Genomic DNA, 27,474 nt, shown 5'->3' with positions numbered 1-27,474 from the left:
CCCTGTCCTACAGGCTGTATCGCCTGCTGCGAGTGGCTACAGGTTTGCAGTCCGGCGTGAGATTGGCAAAGAGTGGAGGGGGGTCGATTTTTAGCGTAGCGAGGCTGCAGATAGTGAGTGGGGGCAAGGGCCCGCCGAAGCTGAGTGTGAGGCTTTTGAGGTTGCACTGGAAATCGAGTCCCAGTAGGAGTGGGGTGCAGAGTTCAGGGAGCACGTACAGCTGGAAGTTTGAGTAGCTGGCGCCCTGAATCGTTAGGGTCGTGACGGTGCGCCCTTGGAGGCCAACAGAGTGGGAGCCCGAAGCGAGGGAGATAGTTTGCCGTGCAGGGAAAATAGGGAGCGAACAGCGTCTTACCAGTTCTGGGTGTACGAAGCTCTCGGTGCTCCCGGAGTCGAAGAGGCACGGTGTCCTGTACCCGTTGATTTGAACCGTCATCATTGAATTTCGGAGGTGTTTTGGATGCGACTGATCCAGTGTCACTGCGCTGAGTTGCGGGTAATCGTTGGCTCGATCAGTGTGCTGGAGTGGCCCCGTGATGACTGCCCTCTGAATTCGTATTCTTCTAGACAAATTTCTGAGTTGGAAGAAGATGGCCGCCCCCGTGGATCGCACGTGGCAGGCGGCGAGGAAGATGGCGGCCCCCATGAGTCGCACGTGGCCGGCCGCATGGAGGGGGGTTGCCAAGATGGCGGCCCCCATGAGTCGCACGTGCCATTTGGGGGCGGAGTTAGAGTACAGGCCACAGCATTTCGGGGCCTGCGGGCCTGTGGATTCTGGAAACGAGTGCTCAGGGCTGCGGGGGAGTTAGGAGAGGAGGCCTGCTTTGCCAGGCAGACCCGGGCATAGTGTCCTTTGCGACCGCAGGTGCTGCAGGTCGCGTTACGGGCCGGGCAGTGCTGCCTTGGGTGCTGTGGCTGTCCGCAAAAATGGCACACTGGGGCTGCGTGATGGCTGGGTGGCCGTGCGGCGCAGGCCTGGGGCAGTCGCTGGTTGGGGGCCCAGGATGGGGTCGCTTGGTCCACGGGGAACAAGGTGAGGCTGCGGAATGAGACCTCCATAGTGGTAGCTAGTTCAACTGTGTCCTCTAAGTTCTGGGCACTTTTTTCTAGCAACCGCTGGCGCACATAATTCGATCTGAGGCCTGCCACGTACACATCTCTGACGGCAAGTTCCATGTGCTGTTCGGCTGATACAGCCTGGTAATTACAGTCCCGAGCTAAAGTCTTTAACTCCCGCAGGAATTCTTCCAACGACTCCGCGGGGCGCTGGCGGCGGGTCGTAAAAATATGGCCCGCATAGACCTCGTTGATGGGCCTCACGTACATTCGATCTAGCATGGCTAGGGCCCCCGTATACGAGTTGGTACTATTGAGTTGAGAAGATATATGGTGGCTCACCCTGGCTATAGTCCACTACCATTCGGAATTTCTGCTCCTCTGTAGTTTCAGCAGTGCTTGATTCAGCCAGGTAGGCCTTGAAACACCTGAGCCAGTGCTGAAAGATTTCTCTTGCCTCTGCAACCTACGGGTCGAGTTCTCGTCGGTCAGGTTTGAGGGCTGATTCCATAGTTGTTTTGTCGATTTCTTCTTGTTTCCTAAGACTATTAAATTGATGTGACCATCAATTCACACGACACATGGTTGGAAGTGAACAGTGGTTTTAATAGTCTTACAACAGAGCCTGCCTGCGGCGAGATGAACTGGCAGGCAGGCTCACGACTGCCAAGCTTTATACTTCCGGTTAGTGGGAGGAGCCATGGGCGGAGCCATGGGTGGAGCCAAGGGTGGAGCCCAGTACAAACTCCTCATCTCCCCCTATGGGCTGAGCCGCGCAACTGCTCGTATACCGAGCGGCGGGGGTGGTGTAGAAATATATACAGTAGTGAAAATTATGTACAGTGTTTTATTAGAAAAAAAGAGGGAAAAAAATGTCTTTTGAAAGTCCGGTGCCAGTTAGAGATTCAACTGGTCTGGTGCCTTGACGTTCCGCTGGGAGCGCTGTAACGGTGGCGGCGATGTCGATGCTGGCGACGTTGGTGCCGGCCTGATGTTGGGTGACTCCGTGAGCGTGCCAAAATCCTCTTCACCCTCTTGCATGGGCAGGGGAAGGAGGGATGGTCCTGGTGAGGTTAATGTTGGAAGCGCGGGGGGAGGGGAGGATGGTGCTTGGCCAGGGAAGTGTGTATGGGTGGAACTTGCTGGTCCCAGGTCCCTGAGGGACACAGTATCTTGGCGGCCATCGGGATACGCCACATAGGCATACTGGGGGTTGGTATGCAGCAAGTGCACCCTATCTACCAACGGGTCCGCCTTGTGGAGTCGGTCGTGCCTACGGAGCAGGACCGGTCCTGGAGCTGCGAGCCAAGTGGAGAGCGATACCCCGGATGTGGACTTCCTGGGGAAGGCAAAAAGACATTCATGGGGTGTGTTATTCGTAGCGGTGCACAGTAGTGACCGGATGGAGTGGAGTGCATCACGGAGGACCTCCTGCCAGCGAGAGGCTGAGAGGTTGCTGGACCGTAGGGCCAGCTGGACGGCCCTCCATACCGTCCCGTTCTCCTCTCTACCTGCCCGTTTCCCCGGGGGTTGTAGCTGGTCGTCATGCTGGAGGTGATACCCCTGCTGAGCAGGAATTGACGCAGCTCATCGCTCATGAACGAGAATCCCTTGTCACTGTGGATGTAGGCGGGGAAACCGAACAGAGTGAAGATTGTGTTGAGGGCCTTGATGACGGTGGAAGACGTGATTTCAGGGCATGGGATGGCGAAGGGGAACCTGGAGAATTCATCGATCACACTGAGAATATACGTGTTCCGGTCGATGGAGGGGAGGGGCCCTTTGAAATCCACGCTGAGGCGTTCAAAGGGGTGGGAGGCCTTCTCCAGGCACGCACGGTCCGGCAGGTAGAAGTGCAAGTGCTGCACTCCGCGCAGACCTGGCAGTCCCTGGTGACAGTCCATACTTCCTCAACGGAGTAGGGCAGATTGCGAGCCTTGACACGATGGTACAACCGTGTGACCCACGGGTGACAAAGGCTGTCGTGTAGGGTCCGGAGTCGGTCTACTTGTGCACTGTCACATATAACTCGGGATAAGGCGTCTGGGGGCTCGTTGAGTTTGCCGGGGGCGATTCAGAATCTCGTAATTATAGGTGGAGAGCTCGATTCTTCACCGCAAGATTTTATCATTCATGATCTTGCCCAGCTGCGTGTTGTTGAACATGAAGGTTACTGACCGTTGGTCATTGAGGAGAGTGAATCTCCTGCTGGCCAGGTAATGCCTCCAATGCCACACAGCTTCAACGACAGCTTGGGCCTCCTTTTCGACGGACGAGTGCCGAATTTCTGAGGCATGAAGGGTGCGGGAAAAGAATGCCACATGTCTGCCTGCCTGTTTGAGGGTGGCGGCAAGTGCGACGTCTGATGCGTTGCTTTCTACTTGGAAGGGCAGTGTCTCGTCTACTGCATGCGTCCCGGCCTTGGCTATGTGTGCTCTGATACGGGTGAAGGCCTGTTGCGCCTCGGCCGTAAGGGGAAAATGGGTGGACTGAATGTGTGGGCGGGCCTTGTCCGCGTAGTTTGGGACCCAATAAGCGTATTATGAAAATAACCCCAGGCAGCGTTTGAGGGCCTTGGGGCAGTAGGGAAGGGGGAGCTCCATGAGGGGGCGCATGTGGTCGGAATCGGGCCCCAGAACTCCATTCTGGGCCACATAGCTGAGGATGGCTAATGCTGAACACACATTTCTCCTGATTGTAGGTGAGGTTGAGGAGAGTGCATGTGCGGAGGAATTTAGCAAGGTTGGCATCATGGTCCTGCTGGTCACGGCCGCAGATGGTGACGTTGTCTAGGAAGTTGTGATATGTGGTACATTTACTTTTAAGGGAGGGTAGCTTAAACTGCTGTCAATAATTACCTCCTTGACAGGATGTGATGTATTAGTCCCATGACTTGTATTCAGTCCACAGTAGAAGACCCCCTTTATGAAAACTGAAGAGTCCATGTTCTGATATAATATTCTGATTGTCTGTAATAGTTTTATTCAACTTAGTCTGAATGTCGGATCAGTGAAGAATATGTTGGGTCCAGCAGTTTCCCTCTAATTTCCGCAAAGTTTCACAAAAATATTATGAGTCGAGCTCAAAGGGTGGCATTCTCCCCTACCCGGCGGGGCGGGGGGTTCCAGTGGGAAGGAGTGGCGTGAACCACTCCGGCATCAGGCCACCCCAATGTTGTGGAATCCTCCGCGCCTTCAGGGGCTAGGCCCGCCCCGGAGTGGTTTGCGTCCTGCCGGCTGGTGGGAAAGGGGCTTGGCGCCATGCCAACCGGCGCCGAAGGGCCTCCGCCGGCCGGTGCGAGTTGGCACATGCGCGGGAGCGCCAGCGTGTGCTGGCATCAACCCCGCGCATGCGAAGAGGGCGTTGCTTCCGCACCGGGAATGGCGGACCGGTACAGCCTCCGGTGCGGAAGGATAGAGTGACTCGGATCGGTGGGCCCTGATCGCGGGCCAGGCCACCGTGGGGGGCATCTCCCAGGGCCAGACCTCCCCGCGCCCCCCCAAGAACCCCGAAGGCCGCCCGTGCCACCAGGTCCTGCCGGTAAGGGACCTACTCCAATTTACGCCGACAGGACTGGCAAAAAACGGGTGGGACTTCGGCCCATCGCGGGCCTGAGAATTCGGGCAGCCCGGGGCCCATTGAGTCGCGCCAGTCCCCGCCATTCTCTGAGGCGGGCGGTGCGACTCACTCTTTGGGAGGTGGGAGAATTTGGAGGACGTCGGGGGCGGGTTTCACGCCGACCCCCGGCGATTCTCCGGCCCGGCGGGGGGTCAGAGAATCCCGCCCAAAGTCTTAGGGATTCCAGGGATGGTTTGAGTATGGATAAGAATTTGGTTGATGGTTAGAAAGATATACAGAGGAGACAGTATTTTATGGAAAGTCTCGGGCACCGTTGCTGGGAATACCTCCATATCCAATTTATATCAGTGATCTGGAATCAGAAACCAACGGCCAATTTATAAAATTTGCAGGAAATAACAAATGCGGAGGGAGCATTGGAAGAGGAGGCAACTAAAAAATTATTTGGCAAGTGTTAAAGTCGGCAGTTGGATGACAGATGCAATTCAAATATATCAAGTACAGCACATCGGGTGGAAAAATAGGTGACACTCATGCTTTTTGTTGAAATAGCTGAGGATAAACTTGAAAGAGACCTAGGAGTTTTCATAGACGTTTTGGTTATGAAGAGTATTCTTTTCTGTAATTCACCCCATCCCAACCCACCACCAAACCAAAGTTAGTCCAGATCATGATCGAGAATCTTCGGGCAATGAACTCCCTCTGATGCCCTTCTAAGGTTTCTCACTGCTGTATTACCCCTTAGCAGCTGCTCTCTTGATCAGTTACCATCTCTGATGAATCTCAACCCAAGAGAATGTGTTGACACTGGGGAGAAGGTGCAGGCAGGAATTAACAGAAACTCTGCCCTGCTAAAACCTGACCTTCAAAGATGACAATCTCGGTCGGTAAATCCAAAAATTGCGCAGCAGCAATCAACAAAGCCATTAAAATAACGAATTGCAAATGCAAATTAGATTCCAAGATGCAGGAAATCACAATCCAACAATATGCTGTTCAACTTAGACCAAACCTTAGGGAATTTGAATAACTAGGCAGAGCAAAAAAGCAGGCCACTTGTTCCTCGAACTGGAGAGGGGAGGGGGCTGGACCCAATCCTTTTTAAGGAAGTCACTTTGTCAACATGCCCCGGCAATCTATGTGCCCCAAAATGAACATCCAGCTGCAGCTCATCATTCTAGACCAGTACAAAATCAGGAAGCTGAACTGCCCAACAAGAAAATAAATACATTGATGAGGGCAGGGGAGGGGAGAAGGTGGATGGCATACATGGATACATGGACGATATGGGCATGGGGGGGGGGGGGGGGGGGGGGGGGGGGAGGATGTGGATGGGATAAACTAGAGAAAGCTGCCCACATTAATTTTGTGGAGCCAGGAATGGCGGCCCTCTCATCCTGGCCCAACAATTTAAGGCATAGCTTTTTGAGACCTCGCTCAAATGGTGAAGTGTTCAATAGGTCCTCGAAATTAAATTGGGGTCCTCTCAAGGTTAAGACTCTGTGGTAGTATGACTAGAGGTACTCCGGTACCTGGGAGTGCTGAGCCACCATTGGTGGAGAAGGCTCGCTGCTCATTGGCCCAATGGTTTGTAACCCATTGGTCAGAATGTAAGGTAGCTCCGCCCATTGAGGCGGGGTATAAGAACCCGAGTTTCCCCTGCAGCTGCCTTTTCTGTACTTGAGCTGCTGGGGAAACATCTTGTCGATTAAAGCCTTCAATTCGGACTACATCCTCGTTTCTGTGGTCGTTGATAGTGCATCAGACACTGATCTGCATAAATACTGAGACCCCAGCATTGATGGTGTTGTCAGGCCTGCCTGGTAGAAGGCCCAATTTAAAATTGCAGTGAAGTGTGAATGTGGGGTGTGAATGTGGGGTGTAAGTCGACCACCTTGATTTTAACTCTGCTACCATTACCTTTCCACCAAATGGAGGGGGTGAATATTGCTCCTTGTGTTAGCCATGGCTCAGGTGGGAGTACGCTCACCTCTTGAATCAGGATGTTGTGGGTTCCAGTCACACTCCAGGAGCGGAGCACAAAAATCAAGCCAACATTCCAGTGCAGTGCCGTGGGAATGTTGCTCAGGTGCCTTTCAGATGATATGTTGAATCAAGTCCTGTCTCCCCTCTTAGGCAGATGTAAAATATCCTCTGGCATTCCTTTAAAGAAGAGCAGCAGAGCCATCTCCAATACTCATAATGAAGCTCGCACTGCACTTGGATAACAAAATTAGGCTTATTACAACGGAATGAAATCATGCTTGATGGGTGACTTTTCCTGTTTGACATAAGTTTCAGGAATTTTGCCACATGTTTATCACTGTGATTATTTTGTTAAAGAAGCCCTTATAGCAATTTGTACATGCGAGTTGCTGAGACTCATTGGGCCTGATGGAGGGTGTGGTATAGGTAGAAACAGCTGAAGAACCCAGGACATGGAGGTCCTACCACTACCAAACACAATAACAGGGCCTTTTTCTGTTGTAGTTTAAACATTTGGCAGCCAGCCAAATTGGCATCCATGCTGGTGGCTGGGTGGGGTGGGGGAATTCAGTGGTAGAAGGCCACAGCTGGGGGAGACTTTGGGAGGGTGGCGAAAAGATGACACAATAAAGGAGGTGGAGGGGGCAGAGAGGCCACTACCATGAACGGAGAGGAAATAAGTTGTTGGTTAGGAGGGCGAGGGAAGGAAACTAGAGATTATAGTTGGGGATAACCAAAGCATTCTGCTTTAAAATTGAATGTTTCCCAGGGCCAATTTTAAATAGGGTTTCCATTGTACTGTTGGAGCCTGATATATATATATATATATATATATATATATATATGATAATGAGCTGTTCTCTATGGAGGCTCACTTGGATGGCTCAAATCCATCAATGTAAAGTAGGATTTTGAGCCCATGCACAGCATGTTGGGGATGTGGTCTCCATGTTTAAGTTGATCACTTTGTCCCCCAACCCTTCCCCTCTCATCACAGGAAATGGAGGAGTTAAGAATGAGGCAATTGTCTTTTCTAGATTGGAATTGTTTGATAGCTTTGGGACCCACGCCTTCAATGGTATGCAACTATTAGCCCAGTAGGTTCAAAGTTTAAATGGCTTGTGGCATGAATCCTAAGATTTCTGCCATTGCATTGTTTTTTATTGAGATTTGGTATATCCAAAATATATTATGATCGCACTTCCTGCTTGCATAAATTGATTTCTGATTGTTATCTTTGTCATATTTCGTGTCAATTTTTCACATGTTTATTTTTACACATTCAAAAAGGCTTTGCCTATGGAAACTGCTGTGTTTGAAACTCCAGATATCAGCTATCTATGAATCACTCAGAATGCTTTCTGGAATTATTTTTCAATGTCATTTGTTTCTCAATTACTGTCCAAAACATTCCTTAAAACTAAAGATACAAACAATTATTAATTTCATAGTAAAATGGTTGAATATATCCATGGGCAAGTGTTTTTGCATCATTTACTGTTTTAATCAGTTTACTGAAAATCTTAGGCTTGAATCTAATATTTGTGCCTAAAATAAGCTAAATTTTGTTCTGCAGTTTTAATAAACTCAGTATAGCTAAATTTCCTAGTATGAGTCAGTACTGTTCAGTCACCTGTGCTAATGAACAATTCCATGTAGAATCTAGCGTATTGTATTAGCTTTACTTTGAACTATTTTGTAACCAATGGGAGACATTATAAAAACTTTATTGAGGTAGAAGAATTTATATTGAATGTTTTTAACAAAATGCAAAGCATAGAGATTTTGGGCGCTATTCTCCGTTGGCTAATGCCGGAATCGGGAAACACGATTGGGCGAAGAATTGGTTTTGACGCCAAAATTGTGGGGGGCCGTGGTTTCATGCCAAATCGCAATTCTCCAGTTCCACGACAGGGACGTCTATCCGTTGCACTCCGCACGTACAGCAAACACTCTTGGCATATCATTAGCGGACCCGACCCAGTGTTCTCCAGTCCCTCCGCTATCCTCCGCCTCCACCGGGGCGAATTCCCGATGGTGAGGTTCACTTGTGCTTTTAAAAATCATGAAACAGACACCGTGGCTGCTGAGGGAGACAGCGGGGTACAGAAAGTGTCTAATATCGCCGTAGTTTGCTGACAATCCGTGTTGCCTGGGATGAGGTGGCGGCAGCTATCATCTCAGGGAGTGTGACCAGGAGAACTGGTCTCCAGTGCTGTAAGAAGGTCAATGGTGTACACCGGGCAGTACGAGTGAGCAGACACCAACGCACCCCACCAGCCCCCTGCAAGGGAGCATCAACCCCCGAACCCCCCATGCGACCCCGACCCTCCAGCCAACCCCTCTCCCTTGAACCCTCCAGCCACCCCCTCTCCCTTGAACCCTCACTCCAATCCTCTCTTCACATAACCCTCCAACCACTATCTACTACGCTAACAATCTCCCCTCTGTGTCTCCTTAGGAAAAGCTATCCCATAATCGTCGGGATGGGGGCCCAGACTGGCAGAGGTTTGCAGGACTTAAGAATCCTCACCTCCTTCGTGCAGCATATCGGGATTGTCAAGGGCAGGGTGGTCACCAACGCGGAGGCTAGCGGATGCCGCAGAGGTGAGGAACCACCTGCTCCACCTGGAGGACCTGTCAAACGTGAGTATTGATTGCCTTACTGACTGACCCATCCCTCCCACTGACCACATGTCCATTCTCCTGCGTGCCGTGCAGCCGACAGTGCTGGCCCATCCCGGGCATCACCCGGGATGAGAGCTCCGTGGATGCAGCTGTTATGGTCACGGCACAGCTGTTATCCTCACCCTCCATCAGCGCAGATACACACACCTTGGGGGGGTAAATGTTAGTGAACAGGCTTCTGGAACACAATCTGATGAGCACCACACCTCTGATGATGTAGATCAGGTGGAGGCAGGAACCCCCAGGTGGGACAGCTTTCGGAGGGCTGCTAGATCCCAGGACCCATCTGTGTCCCAGCCTGATGATGAGCCTGTGGGACAGAGGTACCCAGAGTTGATGGAGACGATAGGGAGCAGCTGGAATCTTCAGGAAGAGATGCCAGTGCCACTCCAGCAGATCCACAGCCGATTGGAGGAGTCCCAGGGGTTATGGGTGCAGGAGATGCCAGCGGCAATGCCTGGCGCTGAGGCCAACACTGCTACAGTGTGGACCGCAGTGGAAAACCTGGTGCACGACGTAGGCACATGAGTGAAGGTGTCCAAGGTGTTGCACAGTTGGTGTCGGCCATGGCGGAGGGTCTTGGCAGAATGACCGCCTCACTGGCAGATGTGACCCAGTACCGCGCTGACCTTGGTGCGGACCATGGGGATCCACCAGGGCTGGCAGAGCCAGATGATGCAGGGACAGCCAACCAACTGCCCCTCTGTCCCAAGGTGAGCCTCAGGGCCCTATGGGCACTGAACGGGTAGAGGGGTGCTGGGTGCCAGCCCGGACCCGTCCCATAGAGAGGTGACGCTGCCACCAGCGCCCCCGAGTTCCACCTCTCTGAACAGGCTGAGTCTCAAAGTCAGCACACGGGAAAGGGCGACATGGCTGAGCATGTGCCACCGACAAGTGAGCAGGGAATCTCCGGGCCTCAAGAGCCCCTAGAGGATGTCCGCCAGGGGCATTGAAGGCCACGGACGAGGGAAGCAGCTGGTTGCCTCCACCTCAGATGTGCATTCTGGTGAAATACCTAGACGTAGCGGTAGAGCTAGGAGAGCCAAACGTATTGAGGATCACTTAAGCCCACTTTCCATATAATTAACGGGAGCCATCCATATCCAACGGCCTCCTGTCATTCAGTGGCCCAGCAGGTGCTCATGCTGGCGCCGATTAGTACTCATGTTGAAAAATGTGAACCTGGCGGAAGGGTTTCTGTGGGGAGCCAAGGTGAGCAGCCATTTTTGATCACAGGCAAAGAGCTCGGGGTCACTGGGCTTGCCACCCCAGTGCTCGGTGTGGGGTGAGGGACACACAACAGCGAGATCCTGATTTTGCCTATGGGAGTGAGCCGGTTACATCGCAAACTGTTTGGCGCCTGTCGCGGAACTCGTTTGTGACCTCTCCCGCTATTAACCGGACTTGGTACGCTTGAGCGAGAGTGCCCTGTATTTCATTTGAGTGGGTGACAAATTGACTCAAGTCAAAGAGACTGAGGGCAGAATCTTACCATTTTCTTTGTTAAAATGTCTGTTCCGATGAGAAAATTGGGGAGAATCAAAGTGGTGCCGGCAAGAAAATCACCATATATTCAGCCACTTTAAAAAAAAAAATCTGCATGTGAATCACACTGTGCTCATGGCAGCTTAACTCTGATACGTTCACCCCCCCGAACGCTCACCCCCGGAATATGTAATCTCTTATCAGTAGTGTGCTCCTTTTAAACGCCACCCCAGCATGTGTTCCAAGACCAATTGGGGGGAGAGCTACCAGGGAGACAGCACCATGTTTTACACAAGGAGCACTCAGCAAACTCTCAATGGAGTTGAGCAGAGATGGAAAACTCTACAATCGGGTAGACGTCCATCCAGCAAAGTGGGAGACTGCGGGCCACGACTGAGAGCCAAAAGAGGACAGGGTTGCAGTGTAGTAAGATGAATAATAATAATAATAATCTTTATTGTCACAAGTAGGCATACATAAACACAGCAATGAAGTTACCGTGAAAAGCCCCCCTTCATCACATTCTGGCGCTTGTTCGGGTCACAGAGGGAGAATTCAGAATGTCCAATTCACCTAACAGCACGTCTTTCGGGACTAGTGGGAGGAAACCGGAGCACCCGGAGGAAATCCACGCAGACACGGGGAGAACTTGGAGACTCCGCGCAGACTGTGACCCAAGCCGGGAATCGAACCTGGGACCCTGGCGCTGTGAAGCCATAGTGCTTACCATTATGCTACCGTGCTTCCCATATGACCTTCTTCATGCAACCAGGGTAAGGCCACCTCCTCATGTCTCCCTCGGCATCCCCTAAGGTAGTCCTCAGACCATCACGATGATCTCACCCCCACCGCACCTCCCGGGGTCATAGCACTTGTCATGCGACCCCACCACTCACCTCCATTGCATGCCACTTTTCATCCCCATCTGACATGGCATGACTCCCGTCTGCATTCTTCCCATCTTTCTCATTGCAGGACAAACTCGAGCACAACATGCGCAGCTGGCCAGAGTGATACTGGAGCTCAAGATCTGAACCCCATTTGAAGAAAGAGCCCTTGAGCTTGCCAGCAAGGAGCAGAACCACTCCTGTGCAGAGGGCGAGGTCAAAGACACAAGTGAGAGTCCTCAACACATTCAGCCATGGCACAAGTCTCACCTAAGAGATCTTTCTCCTATTAGTGTTTTCCTGTCCCGCACAATGCCACCTCAGGTCAATCAGCAGACCAGCCTAGACCATCCTGTTGGCTCCTGTAAGTGCAGACCCAAGCATCTCCAAGGTAGACATCTTGGAGACAAGTATTGAAGAGGCATCACACCTTTCACCCACACCCTCCACTTCAGTGGGATGCAGCAGTAGACAGGGTTCTGAGTCAGTCACTGGTGATCGCCCCGTACCTGTGAATCCACATCAGGTTGGGGGGCAGGGCCATCCCAGGAGAAATGGAGAAATAGAATTGTGAGCATCATGAAGGGATCTCAGTATCCCTCCTCAGACTGCAAGGCCGACTGGGGATCCCATCACTTTCTGTTGAAGGAGATGGTGCAGTCACCCCTACACAACAAAGCCAACAGGGAGAGGATGGTGTCCACCATAGAGACCTTGGTGCAGGCAGTGCACACCATGGCGGGGGGGGGGGGGGGGGGGGGGTGCCTGCTCCATGGTTCAGCTCCTGGCCTCCATGGCATTCACTGCAGTCGTCCTCCCTCCTGTGTGAGGGTCTTCAGGCCTCATGAGGCTGAAAAGCCCCCTTGTCAGAGTCCTCTACGCTGTCCATGCACCCGGGATCCCACCCATGAACCTGACAGTCGCTCCCAGTGCTGATCTTCTGGATTCATTTGCTGCCATCCACTTTGCAGCTTCCACTATCCACTATGGAAGGGCAATCCCTCAGGGGTTATATTGCCACAAGCCCAGCAAGGAGGACACGGGAAGCACTGCCTGAAAATCAGCTTCCAGACCCCTTTAAACCAATGCTTACATTAATGAAGGGCTACTGAGGCCTGTGAGTGACCCCCACCCCCCAAGATGTCCATACTAAACCCCCTGCCCTAAGTTGAATTTAGCTGGGTCCCCCGCGCCCTTTCCATTACCCCCTCTGCAATTGGCACCCTGGAAGGTAATGGCGACCTGAATGCTCTGCCTGATATCCTCTTTAGAGGGGAGGTGTGGTGAATGTATTCACCATAATGCATGCATGATACCGTAACCTGTGACCTATGACCTGGAAGTGGTGATATGAACTGCTTCCAGGTACTGAACCGTAACCTCGGTATGGCTCCGTCTCTGGCTCTGCCCACACCGGGGCCATATATAGGCTGGCCTCCTCTGGGCGGCATTCATCTGTACTACTGACTCTGGCTAGGCACGTTCCTGACTAATAAAGCCTACTGTTCACTCGCTCTCTTGGCCTCACTGTGAATTGAAGGTATATCAATTTATTAGCCATAGACAGCACTATGGAAGCCGCTGTAAAGCCAGACAGGCTCGAACTCGACGCCCGCGCGTCTGAAGCCAAGGAAATATTCGAACATTGGCTCCGATGCTTCGAGGCCTATCTCGACTCCTCCACAACGCCTCCCATGGAGACCCTCAAGCTGCGACTCCTCCACTCTCGGGTGAGCCATCGAATCTCAGTAATGATCGAGAAAGCGGCCACGTACAAGGCGGTGGTCGCAACTATCAAGGCACACTTCGTGAAGCCCGTAAATGAGATGTTCACCAGACACCTCCTCACTATTCGCCGTCAAAGCGCTGGAGAATCGCTGGACGAGTATCTGGAAACCCTGACTCTACTCGCGAGGAACTGCAGCTATCGAGATGTGACGGCGGAGGAACATATGAACTCACAGGTCCGGGACACCTACATGGCGGGGGTCCGCTCGAATTATATCAGGCAGTGCCTCCAACGAGACCTCCAACCTGCGGGACACGGCAAAGCTAGCGACCTCGCTAGAGGTGGCCTACCAGAACCTCAGCGCATTCCCCGCGGGCCTGGCAAACCCCTCGTGGACACCCTCGTCGTTGCCCCCGTCAGACCCGACTACGTCGCAGGCCTGTGCTGTGCATCTGCCAGCCCAGCCCGGGGAACCGCAGTGCTACTTCTGCGGCCAGGGTCAACACCACCGGCAGCGCTGCCCAGCCCGCACAGCGACGTGTAGCGATTGTGGGGAAAAAGGGCCAGAAATCGAAAACACACCAGGCCCGACCCATGGACTCGCAGCCCCACAGACCCCTCAATGCAGCTGTGTGCCTGCCCGGAACGCAGATGCGTCATTGGCATCGTGCGACTCGTGGAGGCCGCCATCTTGGTCGCCGGCCCCAACACCGACCGACACGTGCGACTAATGGGGGCCGGCAGGTTGGCTGCCGGCCCCGGCACTGACCAACACGTGTGACTGATGGGGGCGGCCATCTTGGTCGCCATCTTCACCCCAGCACAACACGTGTGACTCATGGGGGCCGCCATCTTGTGACTCCACCGACCACGGAGACTACCCGCAGCTGGGCGCAGTCACCCTCGACCAGTCGCAGCCAAAACAGCTGAAGAACTCCTTGATGGTCGTCAGGGTCAACGGGCAAGAGACCCCCTGTCTTTTCGACTCCGGGAGCACGGAGAGCTTTGTCCACCCCGACAAGGTAAGGCGCTGCTCCCTCCACACCTACCCAGCCTCTCAACAATCTCCCTTGCCTCTGGGTCCCATTCGGTTCAGATCCGGGGGTACTGTATCGCCAATCTCGCGATGCAGGGCGCAGAGTACGCTCGTTTTAAGCTCTATTTTCTCCCCCACCTCTGCGCCCCCCCTACTGCTCGGATTGGATTTTCAATGTAACCACCGAAGCTTGACCCTGTAGTTCGGCGGCCCCTTGCCCATCCTCACGGTGTGCAGCCTCGTGACCCTCAAGGTCTCTTCCCCCCCCCCCCTTCACTCTTGGCGAATCTCACCCCTGACTGTAAGCCCATCGCCACCAGGAGCAGACGGTACAGTTTGCTGGACATGACGTTCATCAAGTCGGAGGTCCAGTGACTGTTGAGTGAAGGGATCAGCGAGGCCAGCAACAGCCCCTGGAGGTTGTCTGGACCGGGGAAAAGAATCAGATGGTTGTGGACTACAGCCAGACAATTAACCGATTCACGCAACTCGATGCGTACCCCCTCCCCCGCATAGCGGAGATGGTCAACCAGATCACGCAGTACCGTGTGTTCTCCACGGTCGATCTGAAGTCGGCCTACCACCAGCTCCCAATCCACCCGGAAGAGAGCCATACACTGCTTTTGTGGCAGCCGGCCGGTTCTTCCACTTCCTCACAGTCCCCTTCGGCATCACGAACGAAGTCTCGGTCTTTCAGAGAACGATGGACCGAATGGTGGACCAGTACAGTTTGCGGGCTACTTACCCGTACTTGGACAATGTGACCATCTGGGGCCATGACCAGCAGGACCATGACGCCAACCTCCAGAGGTTCCTCCGGGGCGCCCAATCCCTCAACCTCGCATACAACAAAGAAAAATGTGTCTTCCATACTACCCGACTAGCCATCCTCGGCTATGTCATAGAGAACGGAGTCCTAGGGCCCGACCCCGACCGTATGTGCCCCCTCACAGAACTCACTCCCCACAGCCTCAAGGCCCTCAAACGATGCCTGGGGCTATTCTCCTACTACGCCCAGTGGGTCCCCAACTATGCGGACAAAGCCCGCCCACTTATTCAAACAACCACTTTTCCCCTGACGGATGAAGCCCGTGCAGCCTTCAGCCGCATCAAGGCCGACATCACCAAGGCTGCAATGCACGCGGTGGATGAATCCATCCCTTTTCAGGTAGAGAGCGATGCGTCAGATGTCGCACTGGCCGCCACACTCAACCAGGCGGGCAGGCCAGTAGCATTCTTCTTCAGGACCCTCCACGCTTCCGAAATTCGACACCCCTCGGTCGAGAAGCAAGCACAAGCCATAGTGGAAGCCGTGCGGCACTGAAAATGAAATGAAAATCGCTTATTGTCACGAGTAGGCTTCAATTAAGTTACTGTAAAAGCCCCTAGTCGCCACATTCTGGCGCCTGTCCGGGGAGGCTGGTACGGGAATCGAACCGTGCTGCTGGCCTGCTTGGTCTGCTTTAAAAGCCAGCGATTTAGCCGAGTGAGCTAAACCAGCCCCTGGAGGCACTACCTAGCCGGTAGGAGGTTCACCCTAGTCACTGACCAACGATCGGTAGCCTTCATGTTTGACAACGCACGACGGGGCAAAATGATAAAATCTTGAGGTGGAGGATCGAACTTTCCACCTAAAATTACGATATCAAGTATCGTCCTGGGAAGCTGAACGAGCTCCCAGATGTCCTGTCCCATGGCACATGCGCCAGCGCGCAAGATGACCGAATTCAGGCTATCCATAATGACTTCTGTCACCCGGGAGTCACCCGGCTTACCCACTTCATTAAGGCCCGCAATCTGCCCTTTTCCACCGATGAGGTCAAGGCCATGACCAGGGACTGCCAAGTCTGTGCAGAGTGTACACCACACTTCTACCAACCAGACAAGGCCTGTCTGGTGAAGGCCTCCCGGCCCTTTGAGCCCCTAAGCATTGACTTCAAAGGGCCCCTCCCCTCCACCAACCGGAATATATACTTCCTTACCATCATCGATAAGTACTTCCCCTTCGCCGTCCCCTGCCCCGACACGATCTCAGTCACCGTAATAAAGGCACTGCACAGCATCTTCACACTTTTCGGTTTCCCTGCCTACGTCCACAGCGACCGGGGTACATCGTTCATGAGCGATGAGCTACGTCAGTACCTGCTCAGCAAAGGCATAGCCTCGAGCAGGACTATGAGCTATAACCCTCAGGGAAACGGGCAGGTGGAGAACGCGACTGTATGGAAGGCTGTTCCTCTGGCCCTTAGGTCTAGCAGTCTCCCGATCCCCCGCGGACAGGAGGTCCTCCCTGACACCCTTCGCTCCATCAGATCGCTCCTCTGCACGGCCATGAACAAGATTCCTCATGATCGTTTGTTTATCTTCCCCAGGAAGTCCATCTCCGGGGTCTCGCTTCCATCTTGGCTGAAAACTCCGGGACCAGTCCTTCTCCGAAGGCACATGAGGAGCCATAAGACCGACCCCCTAGTCGAGAGGATCCAGCTGCTTCCCGCTAACCCCCAGTACACTGGCTGGGATTGGCTGAGCAAGTGCAGCTTAAATGCTGTTCAATCTCGTTAGCGGGGGGCTGGCGAGCGCAGTGCCGGCGAATCAGCTGCCGAGCTTTCATTTGCGGCAAGAAGTCCGTGAGGCCTTGTTAAGTGGACCAATTAATGTTGAATAGCCTTGCCGGCCTCGCTGGGCAGAGCACCGGGAAGCTCACGGCAGTTCCCATTCGCTACAACACCTGCAAATCTTTCCGGAGAATCGCGCCCATACCTTTCACATACAACAGGCTTTCGTGACTTTCCAGAAGTTCATCAGTTCCACGACAGCTTTCGAATAAGTACACTACAGTCAGAATACAACTAGCTAGCTGAAGGTGTCTCTTGAGATGTTTAACTCCTCGGGAAGGTTTATGACCCTCCCTTGCCACATGGTAATAAGGTCTTGGCACCCTTTGATTGGTTGACATTTCTTTCATTTAGCTTGATTGGCCTGGGCCTTTGTGAGTAATTAATCTTGATAGAACAATGGATATTCAGAGTGTTTTCTTCGTCCGATTTCCAACACAGGTTAAATAATTTGTTTCAATGTCTGGATTCTGAGGCTGGTCACTTTCCTTTTATCCAATCATAAATGCCTTTGTGTCAGGTCTTTGCTACCATTTTGTGTTTCTAAACCCAAAGCTGAAAATCTTTTTAAATGTCTTTTAATATATTCAAAAATAACTTTAGTACAAAATACCATTTCACAAACATGTTTATATAACATAAAAATATGTGAATTTAAAGTCAGTCCTTGTAACAAGTGGTTATTATTCCTTCAAATAGATTACCCACACAGTGGCTACATATGTCAGAGAAGCTGTTTGCCTTTAACTGCAGTAATCATTATTTTGAAAATATTTAAATCTAGCTATGTTTAATGGTGAAACCAACAAGCCTACAATAAACATCAAGGTGATTGTTCAGCATTTGACCTGTTGATTAGGGTTAATTCTTTGACTTACGAAGAAGTTACATTACTTTCAATTAATCTGTTTCTTCTGGCATATGTTTTAATATATAACACAGTTATACTCTTACATTATGTGTTGAATGTAACTCCGTAATTCACACTATTGTATATACATGAGACCATGCATTTGTAAGCACAGTTGCGTTGCCCGACCACTAGGGGGAGTAGCGCTGGGAATGCTTAGGAGTCTGTACAGGGCTCCACCCTTGGCTCCGCCCATGAATCCTCCCCCTGGACTGCTGTATAAATACCAATGCTCAGAGCCAGTCGTTCAGTTCATCGAGAGTTCAATGCGGAACAGGCTGACTCTGTTGTAAGTAGATTAAAACCACTGTTCATATCTTAAAGCACGTGTCTAGTGAATTGATGGTTCCATCACATTATTTGAGGATTCGAGTTCCTTTGCATAATTGGGGTGGCATGGTAGCACAGTGGTTAGCAGTGCAAGGGTTCCAGGTTTGATTCCTGCATGAGTCACTGCCCGTGCAGAGTCTGCGCGTTCTCCCTGTGTCTCCCAACTCCAGGAAGTAATGCATTAACTCACCGAGGTTTCTCACGACACATCACAACCCCCCAAACTCAACAGTCTAGAAGCACAAAGAGAGCCGCAGGTCCCCCTCCAGGTTACATCCTGACTTGGAAACACATCCTCTCATCACCACAGTGTCCAATTCCTGGGATACCTCACCACCATCCCCAACCTAACAGCACTGTGGGTGCTGCATTGATCTGAGTGGACTGATCACCACCGCCATCGAGTCGAGAGCAAGCAGAGATGGATAATAAATGTTGACGGTGACGTCCACATCCTATGAATGAATGAGAAAAAAGATGTTCTCCATGTGAAAGGGGAATTTGAAATGAAGTGATAATATTTGTTTCATTTAGCGGCTTCTTTTTGATTTGAAAAATATTTTTATTGGGATTTAACATTCAGTAGCAAGATTTATACACAAGAAACAGAGCCTTTGGAAAAACACACAAATTAAGAAACTAAGCAACAAGCACTTCATAAACCCCTATACAATTAGTTGCCACTTTTCCTCTGACCAAGATTCCTATGCTCACATTTTCTGATTTAATTTGTATTTACAAACCACGTTATAACTCTTTCTTCACATTTACATTTGGGGGGGGGGGGGGGGGGAGGAGAGAGTCCTGTCCCGTACCCTCATTGAGTTCTCGAAGGAGGTTTGGATGGTCTGCCTCCCCGATCTCCCATGTGTGGGAGGGGTCTGAGACCCCTCCGCTTACCGGCATTTCGAGGCTTCTGCCTGTAATTGCAAAAGTGCTTACTTCACATCACTGTTGATATAAACTCAGGATTTAGAGATGTTGGCCCTTCATTTGCTAACTGATTGAACAAATGCTGATGCCTGTTGCTTTTGTTATGCATGTTTTAAGATGCTTGATTTGGAGATGAAAAATATTCATCTTCGGATGGCTCCTGCCATTATTGAATGCCTGAAGAGTGGTTCGAGGTCAGAAACATAACAGGAGCAGATCATTGACCCCTTATGTCTGTACAATCATTGAAATTAGATCAGAGCTGATCTGTAACCTAACTCCATTTACCTGCTTTTCCCCGTATCCTTTAATACCATTGGCTAACAAAAATCTTATCAATCCCGGTTTTAAAACTAACTATTCATCTTGCACTGATGAACCCCCCCCCCCCCCCCCCCCCAGTCCTTAGCTTCCCAACTAGCAAAAATATTTCCTCTATCTGTTCCCCTTAATATCTTGAACATTTTGATCAAATCATCCCCGAACATGCTATTATTCCTTGTGATTTAACTCCTGGAATCTGACTATTATTTTGGTAAATCTCTGCTGCACTCCCTCCAAGGCCATATATCCTTCATAATATATAGACAAAAAAAAACTGCAGATACTGGAGATGTGAAATAGAAACCGCAGGTTCTAGGTAAGCTCAACAGGTGTGGCAACATCTGTGCAGAGTGTTGTGTTATGCTGTTTCGGATAACACAGGCTGCTACTTGATGTAGTCTTAACTAGTCATTCCAGACTCTGAAATGAGTTCAACGTGTTTCTTGAACTATTAACACAGTTCTCAAATGAGTTCGACTCTCTGCTAATCTAACTGTAGTAACTCAGTCTAACTGTACCAGCTTGCTCTAAGCCACATGCTGGGGTGTTATGTTACTGGTCAACCCTGTCTAACTCTCTAGATATCTGTCTTTGGAAAGAGGCCGGATGTGAGTGCCTCATCCCTTTTATAGTGTTTATGTCATGTCCCCTCTGAGTGTCCTGACCGCCCATTGGTTGTGTCCTATTCTGAGTGTTCATTGGTTGCATGTTTGCATATCATGACATCTCCCCTTTTTTTTTTAGATGTAGAAACATGTGAATGTGTCTGTCTCATGTGACTGACTGAGGAATGCAGAACAGAACAAACGAAACAAATGCTCATAAGTCCAGTCTCTGAGGCTTGCGTCTGATCCTCATCGACCGCCGGAGAGGTGGTGGAGGGGATGACGGTGTCTTGACAGGCGAGCGGGAGGCATGACTGGTGGCCTCGTGGTTTGAGGTGTCTGGAGGGGCCAATTCGACATGTGGAAATGGAGGCGAAAGTGGTTGTGGGCAAGCAACTTTTCGCAGTGCCCTTCAACTCCTTCGCACAATGGAGCCATCAGCCATACGTATGACATAGGATCTGGGTGCGGCCTGTCGAACATCGACAGCCGGAGCAGACCACCCACCATCCAGTATCTTGAGCCTGACTGTGTCAGCCGGGGATAGCACATCCAGATCGGTGGCATGTGTGTCATAGCCCTGCTTCTGGCTGTCGCGAAGCTGCTGCATCTTCTGCAGCACCGAGAGGTATCAAGGTTGGGCAGGTGTATGGCTACAAGCATCGTCCGCAGGTCCCTGTTCATCGGCAGTTGAGCTGGCGACATTCCAGTGGACAAGGGAGTCGCCCGGTACGCAAGTAGTGCAGGGTGTTTGTCGGAAGCGGAGTCCGAGGCCTTGCGGATGAGCTGCTTAACGATGTGCACCCCTTTTTTGACTTTGCCATTGGACTGGAGGTGACATGCCTGAAATTGTAGCTCTTGGCAAACGTGGACCATTCTTGACTTTGGAAGCATGGGTCATTGTCGCTCATGACGGTGTTCGGGATGCTATGCCGTGGGAATGTCTCTTTGCATGCTTTGATGACGGTCCGTGATGTGAGGTCTGGCAGCTTCATCACCTCAGGATAGTTCGAAAAGTAATCGATGATTAAGATATCGTCGCGACCATTCGCGTGGAATAGGTAAATGCCAATCTTGGACCACGGTAGGTCTCTAGGTCATGTGGTTGGAGCATCTCCTTGCTCTGCGCTGGTTGCAACCTGTGACAGGTTTCGCAGTTCAGGACCATGTCCGTGATGTCCTGGTTGATTTCGGGCCAGTAGACAGCTAGCTGGGCCCTGCGTCTGCACTTTTTTATGCCAGGTGTCCCTCATGACTCTGCCGCAGCACCATGCCTTGGAGATGTAGGGGGATGACTATCCTGTCCAGCTTGAGCAGGACGCCGTCGACCAGCATCAGGTTGTGCTTGACGTTGTAGAATTGAGGGCATTGCCCTTTCTGCCAGCCATTGCTGAGGTTATGGATGACTCGCTGCAACAGGGGGGTCTTTGGCCGTCACTTCTCGGATGAGAACAATCTTCTCATCTGTTGCTGGGAGTGTGCTTGCACACAGTTGTACCTGCAATTCAATGTGCTGGATGACCTCCAGTGGTTCACTGGGTGAGTTGATGGAGTGGGACAATGCCGGTGAGAAGACCTAAACACTCCTTCTCAATCTGCGCATATCTGGTCTCAGTGGGTCTCATTGCCCGTGACGTGTATGCTGCTGGTTCCCAGGATGATGTGTCGTCTCTTTGAAGCAACACCGCCCAAATACTACCCTGACTCATGTCTGTGGATATCTTGTTCTCTCGGTCTGGGTCAAAGAATGCAAGGACGGGTGCAGTGGTGAGCTTGGCTTTCAGCTCCAGCCACTCTGTCCGTTGCTCCGCCTTCCACTCAAAGGTGGTTGATTTTATCACCAGGTTGCGTTGGGCCATGGTATGTGTGGCCAAATTCGGGATGAACTTGCCAAGGAAATTGACCATTCCCAGGAAGTGCAGTACTTCTTGTCCTCAGGAACTTTCATTGCCTCGATGGCGTTAATTGTGTCTGTGTCCGGGCCGCACTGTGTTGCGAAATCTGATCGCCAGGAACTCAGCGTGGCTGTCCCAAAACAGCATTTGGACCTGTTTAGCTTGAGGCCATGTTCATGTATGCATCTGAATACTTTCTTGAGTCACGACACATGTTCCCCTGGGGTTGTGGACCAGATTATGATGGTGCTATGTCTTTTCGTCCGACGTCATTTCGTCCAACGACACTTCGTCCACGTCTTTTGGTCCAACGTCTTTTTGTCCGCACGTCTTTTGGTCCTACGTCTTTTTGTCCGATGATTTTTTTCGTCAAAGACTTTTTGTGACTTGTTACGTTTTTTTGTCGGATGATTTTTTTTGTCAAAGACTTTTTGTAACTTGACTTTTTGTAACTTGCTTATTAGCACTCCACTCCACTCCCCACATTAACTTTTTGTAAATAGAAATCTTCTCTAATGCACATAGCAAGGTATAATATGCAATAAAGGATTTTTATTACCGGTCTCTTTCCTTTAACGAGCCTCGTTAAAGGATAGTTATTATCGTTCTCTTTCCTTTAACGAGCCTCGTTAAAGGATAGATATTATCGTTCTCTTTCTTAATTCGCCCATCCCGAAATGGCAAAGTTCATTGTGTCAACGAAGAGCAATTTTAAGTAATTAGTAAACTTTTAGATTTTTTAACTGTAAACTTTTTCAACTTGCATTTTACTTGCATTTTATCAATTACTTGCATTTTAGCAATTAAATTCACTTGCTGTATTGTACTTGCATTTTATCAATTAAATGGTTTTATACGGAGTTAATTTGTAATTGGATAATTGGACAAAAAGACGTTGGACCAAAAGACGTGCGGACAAAAAGACGTTGGACCAAAAGACGTGGACGAAGTGTCGTTGGACGAAGTGACGTCGGACGAAAAGACGCGACACGGATTATGATATCTCAACGTAGACTCAAACCTTTTCTATTCCCTCCATCGTCTGTTCCATGATGCGATGGAAAATCTCTGATGCCGAGATGATGCCAAATGGCATTCGGTTGTAGCAGAACCTGCCAAAAGGCGTGTTGAAGGTGTAGAGCTCTCGGCTGGATTCTTCAAGTTGGATTTGCCTAAATCCTTGGGATGCGTCCAATTTTGTGAAGAAGTGTGCCTGTGCAATCTCACTCGTGATTTCTTCCGTCTTCGGGATGGGGTAATGTTCCTGCATAATGTTTTTGTTTAGATCCTTGCGGTGAATGCAGATGCATAGGTCTTTTTTACGCACACCATCGAGCTGAAACAGTCGGTTGGTTCAGTGACCTTGGAGATGATACCTTTTTGTTGTGGACTCGTGAGCTTTGCCTTCAGGCGCCCTCTCAGTGGAGCAGGGACACGTCGTGGTGCCTGGACCACTGGCTTGGCATCAGGCCTCAGTAGAATCTTGTACTCATACGGCAGCGTGACCATCCCGCTAAATACATCTGGGTACTGTGTTGGGATGTCATTGATGCTGGCCTGAAGATCCTAATGGGACGGCGTTGTGGTGTAGACCCTTTGAATGAGGTTCAGTTGCTTGCAGACCTGCGCACCTAGCAGGGATGCTTTGGCTGGTTTAACAATCTCGAAGCGTAAGCTTGCTTGTGTGTGTTGGCTGGACACCTGCAGATGGCAGGACCCCAGTACCTTGATTACGTTTCCATTGTAGTCCAGGAGTTTGCAGGCAGCTGGAAGGATTGTGGGGGGCTTCTTGATTCTCTTGAAGTCCACCTGCGAAATCAGCTTGGCGGAGGCAGCTGTGTCCAGTTTGAACTGGATGGGGCAGTAGTTGACGTTCATCACTGCATGCCATTCGTCCTCGGAATCCACAGCCAGGATTGATTGAACCTGGTGTGGCGTATTCACACTTCATAATAATGTCCACTCGGTAAGTTTTGTCCAGGTGTTCATCATCTGGATCGGTTGCACTGCCTGGATCAGAGTCATGCATTCGGTGTTGCACACTTCTGATGCGCCGCTGTCGGAATTGGGAGTGCTGGCTCCCAACTGGTGGTGCAGATCTGCACAGGGCTGCATAGTGGTTTGGTTTCTCACAGTGTAAACAGCGTTTGCCTCTTGCAGGCAGGGCTGGCTCAAGGCACCGGCAACTCGGGCAGTCGCCCGGGGCGCCATGTGCTAGGGGGCGCCAGAGACTCGGGTCCCGCGCATGCGCAGTTGGGCCGGTGCCCTCCCCCAGGGCGGCCCCCCCGGCTCGGTCCGCTCCCCCGCTCGGTCCGCTCCCCCCCCCCCCCCCCCCTCGGTCCCCCCCCGCACCCCCCTCGGGTCCGCCCCGCCCTCGGTCTGCCCCGCCCTCGGTCTGCCCCGCCCTCGGGTCCGCCCCCCCGTCCCCCCCCGGGTCCCCCCCCCCCCCGGGTCCGCCCCCCCCGCCCCCCCTCGGGTCCGCCCCCCCCCCCCCCGGGTCCGCGCCCACCCCCCCACCTCGGGTCCGCCCCCCCGCCCCCTCCGGGACCGCCCCCACCTCGGGTCCGCCCCCCCTCGGGTCCGCCCCCCCCATCCCCCCTCGGGTCCGCCCCCCTTGGCCCCGCCCCCCGCCTCCCCCTCAGCCCCGCCCCCCCGAGGGCGCCGAAGTTCAGCATGCCCGGGGCGCCAGCAACCCTAGGGCCGGCGCTGCTTGCAGGGCAGTTTTTTAAAGAATGGGCGGTGCCGCAGTTCGCACACGTCATGACATCGATGTCATGACGCTAAGTGCGTCGTTGCGCATGCACGGTGCGGTTCTCGGACATCTGCACCTGCGCAATGTGGTCTTTCGGCCGCTTCGTGTTCCCAATCGCATTGCGCATGCGTCAGGCCCCAGAAAGAGCGCGTGAAATGGCCGCTTTCATCAATGTGGAGGCGTTGCATCCGGGAGATGGACTGAACACTCTCCACCTTGTGGGACGCTTGTTTTTCACTTCCTGCCATTTTGTTCTGTGAATAGCGATTTTTAGAGTGCTCATGCACAGTACTCGTTCCAATCGCAACTGGCAGGGCCATGTGCTTGATTTTCAACAATTGCTCTCGCAGAGGATCAGAGTGGATTCCAAAAACGATTTGGTCTCTGATTATGGAGTCAGTGATATCACCAAAGTTGCAGGATTGCGCTAGAAGTCTAAGGTTAGTTAAGTAAGAGTTGAAGGATTCGTCTTTACCTTGCATCCTCTCCTTGAAGATGTAGCACTTGAAGATTTTGTTGGTGTGCACCTCCCAGTGGCTGTCGAATTTGTCCAGGATGGTTTGGTACTTCGTTTTGACCTGCCCTTCGGAAAAGTGAAAGGGGTTGAAGATCTCTATCGCATGGTCACCCACAGTGCTGAGTAGAAGAGCTATCTTCCGAGCATCGGTCACGCCATTGAGGTCGGATGCTTCCACGTATAGTTGAAATTTCTGCTTGAATGATTGCCAGTTGGCACTAAGATTGCCTGTGGTCCTGAGCTGATGAGGAGCCTGAATCTTGTCCATTGTGCCTGTATTCAGTAGCTGGTTGTCACGGATCTTGCTGAGTTCAACTAAATAGATTGAACAGTCACTCCTGGTATCAAGTTGTGTTCTGCTGCTTCGGATAACACAGGCTGCTACTTGATGCAGTCTTAACTAAAGGATGCTCCAGACTCTGAAATTAGTTCAAACGTGTTTATTGAACTATTAACACAGTTTTCAAATGAGTTCGACTCTCTGCTAATCTAACTGTAGTAACTCAGTCTAACTGTACCAGCTTGCTCTAAGCCATGTGCTGGGGTGTGATGCTGCTGATCAACCCTGTCTAACTCTTTAGATGTCTGTCTGTGGAAAGAGGCCGGGCGTGAGTGCCTCATCCCTTTTATAATGTTTATGTCATGCCCCCTTGTGGTGATGCCACCTCTTGCGTGTCCTAACTGCCCATTGATTGTGTCCTATTCTGAGTGTACATTGGTTGCATGTTTGCGTAACATGACACAGAGAGAAACTGTTAATGCTTCACGTTCAATATGACTGTTCCTCGGAACTTGACAAGGTGTAGTGCACAGTTGCATACGGTACTCCAGGTGTGGTCTAGCCAGGGCTTTGCATAGCTGAGGCGTGACTTCTACTCCCTTGTACTCGAGTCCTCTAGTTATAAATTCTTTCTGATTATTTTCTGTATCTATTCATGACAGTTTAATTATCCATGTACTTAGAACCCTCAGGCCAGGATTAGGTGGCCTTGGCATACCTCTCCTCACAATCTCCAACCCAATGCATGTAGTGAGCCATTTAAATCGCCATTCAGTTTGGCAAGACCGTAAAGTATGGCAGGTGGGGCCTTTAAAATCCTGACCCAAGTCGAGCATAAGACCAAAAAACATAGCAGAAGTAGGCCATTCGGCCTATCAGGCCTGCTCTGCCACTCAATGAGATCATGACTTATCTGATATGATAATCCTCAACTCCACTTTCTGCCTTATTCCCATAACCTTGTTCCCTCCACTATTTCTAGCTGCTTAGAACATCTCGTGTTCTATCCTTTACGTTCAAAGCGGATGACCTCACTTATGAAATCTATTAACTCTGCTGCCTGTGTCTCTTCATAATTTTATGAATGTAATTTGTTTTATTATGGATGAACTAAGATCCAGCCAAGCTACGTTATAGTATTGAAACATACTACTGAGATATATCAGCAATGTGATTTTAATTTAATATTTTCACTCAACCTTTGTGGTTCTGTTCCCAGGAAAGTTTAAATTGCTGGATCAGGATCGTGATGTAAGGGAGCCTGTGCAGTATTTTAACAGTGTTGAGGAAGTGGCCAATGTTTTCCCAGATCGTGTCTTCGTTATGGAGGCAATAACATTCAGCGTAAAGGTCAGTGGTGTGAAAAGTGAGATTTATCTTTTCAGAAGGAATTATTAGTCTTTGTTTGTGTATGTTAACTCATGAATAAGAGAGAACAGTGCTGAGAACTGGAGCGTCTTTCCGCTGGAAAGCATCTTCCTGTTGCAGATGATAACAGCTTGAATTAAATGCATTCAAGTTCCAAACTTCGGTCTTAACTGCAAGATGAAATAATACATCGGCCCAATCATCGAGGAATGGCAGTCACCATCGATTGCCACTCTGCTCCTACTTTTCTGCAAAACACTGGAGCTCCGCATTTCTAGTCAGGACCTCTAATCCAGCCTTCTCCAGAAATGCAGAGCTTACCCGAAATGGAACTGCTTCTTCAAAACGCTGGATTGGCTGGGCAAAACGAGCCATGCCCCATTTCACAGTGCTGGTTGCCGTATTCTGGTATGTAAAGAGTTTAAATGTTCCAAGGCTTCTTTGAAAGGCTATTTTGAGAAGGCAGTGTGTAAGGAGATCGGATGCCAGGTAATAGGTG

General features: G+C 51.1%; 1 protein-coding gene across 1 annotated transcript in view; it reads left to right on the top strand.

Moving 5' to 3' along the window:
- Positions 1-27,474, top strand: part of gareml (GRB2 associated, regulator of MAPK1-like) — a 273,854-nt gene that overhangs the window by 153,412 nt on the left and 92,968 nt on the right. The window contains exon 3 of the mRNA XM_038800060.1: positions 26,827-26,957. Coding sequence (XP_038655988.1) covers positions 26,827-26,957 — 131 coding nt within the window. The remainder of the gene's footprint in view (positions 1-26,826; positions 26,958-27,474) is intronic.

This window comes from Scyliorhinus canicula, chromosome 6, assembly GCF_902713615.1.
Source record: "Scyliorhinus canicula chromosome 6, sScyCan1.1, whole genome shotgun sequence".
Taxonomy (NCBI): Eukaryota; Metazoa; Chordata; class Chondrichthyes; order Carcharhiniformes; family Scyliorhinidae; genus Scyliorhinus; species Scyliorhinus canicula.
The sequence above is the reverse complement of the archived record's forward strand: the minus strand, read 5'-3'. Positions and strand labels throughout refer to the sequence as shown.